We start from the raw sequence: 4,007 nt of genomic DNA on the forward strand, positions 1-4,007 counted from the left end.
TAATTTTAGAACTCATTTTAAAAATCTCTTTTATGGATAAAAGTTTAAACACTAAACTTTTATTTAAAAGAAAAAAAATTTAAAATAATATATCAAACTATATTTTATGAATATAAATAATTGAAGGGGACGGAGAAGAAGATGAAGTATGAGTTGTCACAAAATACACAGGAAAGGTATTTGATCACACAATATTTATTTAATTAGTTATGTGGAAGATAATTAGGAAAGGTATGTGATCACAAACAATTTATTTAATTATTTAAGTGGAAGATAATAGTCTGGTTAATTAATAACAGTAAAGCAAAGAAAATAGCATATCGATAGATGATCAGATCATGCGCATGCACAAGGTGAGTCCATCGCCAATTGGGAGTTGAGAGATCTCGATTCTCTCATCAGAAGCTAGGCTGTTGTTGAAATCAACAATAGCTTCATCTGTTACTTCTTCCTCGGAGGCAACTGAACTGGAACACAATGTGTTTTGGTAGGAGATGATGCCTCCAAGCTTCACTATTTCTATCAGTTGCTCATGGTACTTCTTGTACTTGGTCTTGTCGGCATTCACAAACACAAAATCAAATTCCTCCCCCTGATCATGTTTAAGTGATTAGATGTATACGCGATCCAACAAATGGTCTACGAATTTATGTAGTGAGAAATTCTTACTTTTGTTAGCATCTCCTCTAGAGCAACAAAGGCGTCGGATTGAATGAAGTTTATTTTTTGTTCCACGCCAGCCTCGCGGATGAATGGCTGGCCAACTTCATATGCTTCTCGACTTGGATCTATAGCTATTATCTGTCAAAAATTTCTACCATCAATTTTAAGGATCGAAGTGTTGAAATACAATGGCCTTGGTAAGCCCTCTGCCTAACAGTTTGAGTTTTTGGCAGAATTTGTCCCTAACATGATATCAGAGTTTTGTCCAAAAGATGGGCGTCCGTGATCCCCTCTCAGCTCAAAAAATGGGCTTTTGACGGAGGAGAATGTTAGAATACAATGTAATAATATAATTCCGCTAAGCTTTTGGAGAATTGGTCACTTAACACAAGATATACAATTATCTTTTTATAGAAGGTTGTGAAGAGTTTATACAAGGTTGTGAAGAGTGCAGCTGCAGTTACAAAATTCAGCAGCCTTATAGAGGATCTCCTGACTCCTAGACTTATTAAAGTAAAAATTGGCTGGAATACACAATGAAGAACATACCTGGCCGGTATGCGGCAAAGCGAGGGCGGTGGTTAGTAGAGAATAACCTGTAAACACACCAATCTCTAATGTCCTCTTTGCGTCCATAGCTTTCAACAGAATGGACAAGAACAATCCTTCATCAAGAGGCACTCCCCATTCCGCGCTGTACACAATTGATTCTGATTAATTACACATCTTGTGCAATTTACATTTCATGAAATTTGATCTGATTTTTTCGACACATAATTTGGATGAATACATAATTTTACTATTCATGCATCCATGATTAAAAGTCTCATATACTTTAAATGAAATTCGGAAAATTCTGCAACACTGTGTGCAACATAGTGTCTAGGACTAGAGCCTCATCACCTGCCATATTTTTGGAAGGTGGCTTCTCTTAATTTCTTGAGTTGTTGATGCTCCCTTGGGTACGTGCTGGCATTTAAGATGCACTGCACACCAAGAAATTCAGCAGAATAGCATCTCAATTACGTACTTGGATTAAATTCCAACTAAATAAGTAGGTTAAAGATACTAAGCAAATCATCACCTTTTGAAGAGCCTCACTCTTGCGCACTGTGTTTCCCATCGGTGGTGGTTCTGCCACTGAGATCCTGCTTCACGTAATTTTGTGAGATCAGTTGCTATGCAGATCCATCATATACACAAATATTGGACTACTGGACTAGTGTAATAAAAAGTTACATAAAATATAATTTAGTCATTTACATTATTTTTTTCCTACGATATTTGTATACATCTGACAATTATGTTATACATCTTAAACGTAATCGAAAGTAGAACAATTGTTTTTATAATTCACAGACGATATAAATTAGGGCACTATGTTCTACAATATAAATTATAAGCAGAACAATAATAATATTAATACTTGTTAAAGTTGAAAGATATTAATGGCGAATTGATAATTATGTTTGGTACTATATAAATAATAAATTATATATAAATTTGGATAATCAAAGATATTATTTATGATTAAACTAAAAAATTATCACTACTCCAATATTTGTGTACTCCTTTGTCCTTATATATTGGGGTCGTTTGGTTCGACCTAAGAAAACAGAATGGAATACAGAAACAGAAACGAAGAGAAAGGAAAATAATGATGCTGAATTGTATTACCGGTTTGGTTTTGATCCGAAAACGGAATGAAAAATTATATGATTATCCCTATATTTGATTTTTAAATATTAAATAATTTCTCAAGAGTAAAATATATTTATGTTTATAATTTGACATATTTTATTATTTAAAAATTTCATTAATTTTATAAATATCATGACTTACAAATTATTTTTAATATGTAAAAACTATATTAAAATTTATTTTTGATCTTCAAAAATATTTTACATATTTTATTTAATATTAATGATTTCTAAAACAAATTATAAATGAAAATAAAAAAAAATCAGGAAAAGGAAAAGAAATCCTGATAAGGGTGGGGAATGGATTAGGATGCATTTGGGGTAAACCTAAAACCAAAAGAAAGAAAAGGGAATAAAAAATTTCATGAAACAAACAATAACAAAAAAAATGAAAGTGGTTGTTTATCTTTCCTTTTGTTAATTACCCTTAACCAAACGGACTCACTATCCAAATACTATGGTACTTGCATCTTGAAATTTTATTTATTACATCATATCGTAGCTCATTTGACATATCAAATTAATTAAATGCTATAAAAAATCAACTTTGAAGTTGATTCTTATCGCCTACTTAACCTCTTAATTAACCTCTAATTTTTTGCCGGGTGCATACCATGTTAAAGCCACTTAAAGCTGTTTCATTGTTTCATGAATATTACTCCCTCCGTCCCCCTCAATTGTTTACATTGGAAGGGGACATGGATACCAAGACAATGTATAAAAAATGAGTAAAGTTAGATGAAAAGTGGGTAAAGTAGTGTGACCTATCAATATTTAATAATAGATTTGAGATAGTGAAGGAAAGTAATGGGTGTAATAATAGTAGTTTTTATTGTTAAATATGAGATAATAAGAGAAGATAGTGGGTGTAATGATGGGAAAAACTTACTATTTATGATAATGTAAAGAAATGAGAAGGACATTTCAAAATAGTAAGTGTGAAGAAATGAGAGGGACAGAGGGAGTAGTTTTGTACTCCCTCTGTCCCATTTAATTCTATACGTTTCTTTTAAACTGCTCGACACGCATTTCAATGCTCTTATAAAATATAGTTCCGTAATTTATTTTTGAGATTTTTTTTTTCTGTATAAAAATATAACATCCAAACTTTAATTCAGAAAAGAAAAATTTTAAAAATAAATTGCACAAATACACTTTGCAGGAGCATTAAAGTCCGTGCCGCGTCCCCGTCCCCCAATGTATACTACTCAGGGGGACGGAGGGAGTATAAGATAGGCCGTCAACTATTGTGCAATGTGCATGTTTGAGTGCACTTATTTTCTCAGAATAGGAAATTATATTTTTACATTTTTTGGAAAAAGATAGTTTTTAAAAGATTTTCTATATTATATATTTTTATGAAATAAATATTAAAAAATGAAATAAACTTTAATTTTTATAAATAATAATTTATTTTTGAATAATTACATAACAAAAAATAGCTGATAGTTTGTACCATTACAGACAATTGCTGGACTAACCAGTTAATACGGGGAAGTTTGTAGCCTCCTGAGCAAATAAATTACCTAGCTCCGAACCTGAGCCTAACTCCGAACCTAACATCTTCTCATATATATATAAAAAAGATGTTATTCATGAGGCTTGAACTCGGGACCTCTCCAATAGAAATACATCACTCAAACC

The 4,007-nt window shown here is 31.8% G+C and overlaps 1 protein-coding gene across 1 annotated transcript; it reads right to left on the reverse strand.

The window, feature by feature from the left end:
* Positions 1 to 226: 226 nt before the first annotated feature.
* LOC108201484 (caffeoyl-CoA O-methyltransferase) lies at positions 227 to 1,829 on the reverse strand. Its single transcript, XM_017369765.2, has 5 exons — positions 1,748 to 1,829; positions 1,567 to 1,649; positions 1,213 to 1,357; positions 670 to 801; positions 227 to 592 (listed from the first exon to the last, which is right to left on the reverse strand). Exons 1-5 carry the CDS (start codon positions 1,784 to 1,786, stop codon positions 332 to 334), a joined length of 660 nt encoding a protein of 219 aa, XP_017225254.1. The 5' UTR covers positions 1,787 to 1,829; the 3' UTR covers positions 227 to 331.
* Between the last annotated feature and the right edge of the window lie 2,178 nt (positions 1,830 to 4,007).

Source organism: Daucus carota, chromosome 9, assembly GCF_001625215.2.
Source record: "Daucus carota subsp. sativus chromosome 9, DH1 v3.0, whole genome shotgun sequence".
Taxonomy (NCBI): Eukaryota; Viridiplantae; Streptophyta; class Magnoliopsida; order Apiales; family Apiaceae; genus Daucus; species Daucus carota.

Bases quoted from the DNA above. Each gene is read 5' to 3' on its own strand.
- LOC108201484 (XM_017369765.2), bottom strand. From the start codon at position 1,786: ATGGGAAACACAGTGCGCAAGAGTGAGGCTCTTCAAAAG. The intron at 1,650-1,747 runs GTGATGATTTGC...CTTGGTGTGCAG, and splicing joins AGAGTGAGGCTCTTCAAAAG to TGCATCTTAAATGCCAGCAC. The intron at 593-669 runs GTAAGAATTTCT...AAACATGATCAG, and splicing joins TAGAGGAGATGCTAACAAAA to GGGGAGGAATTTGATTTTGT.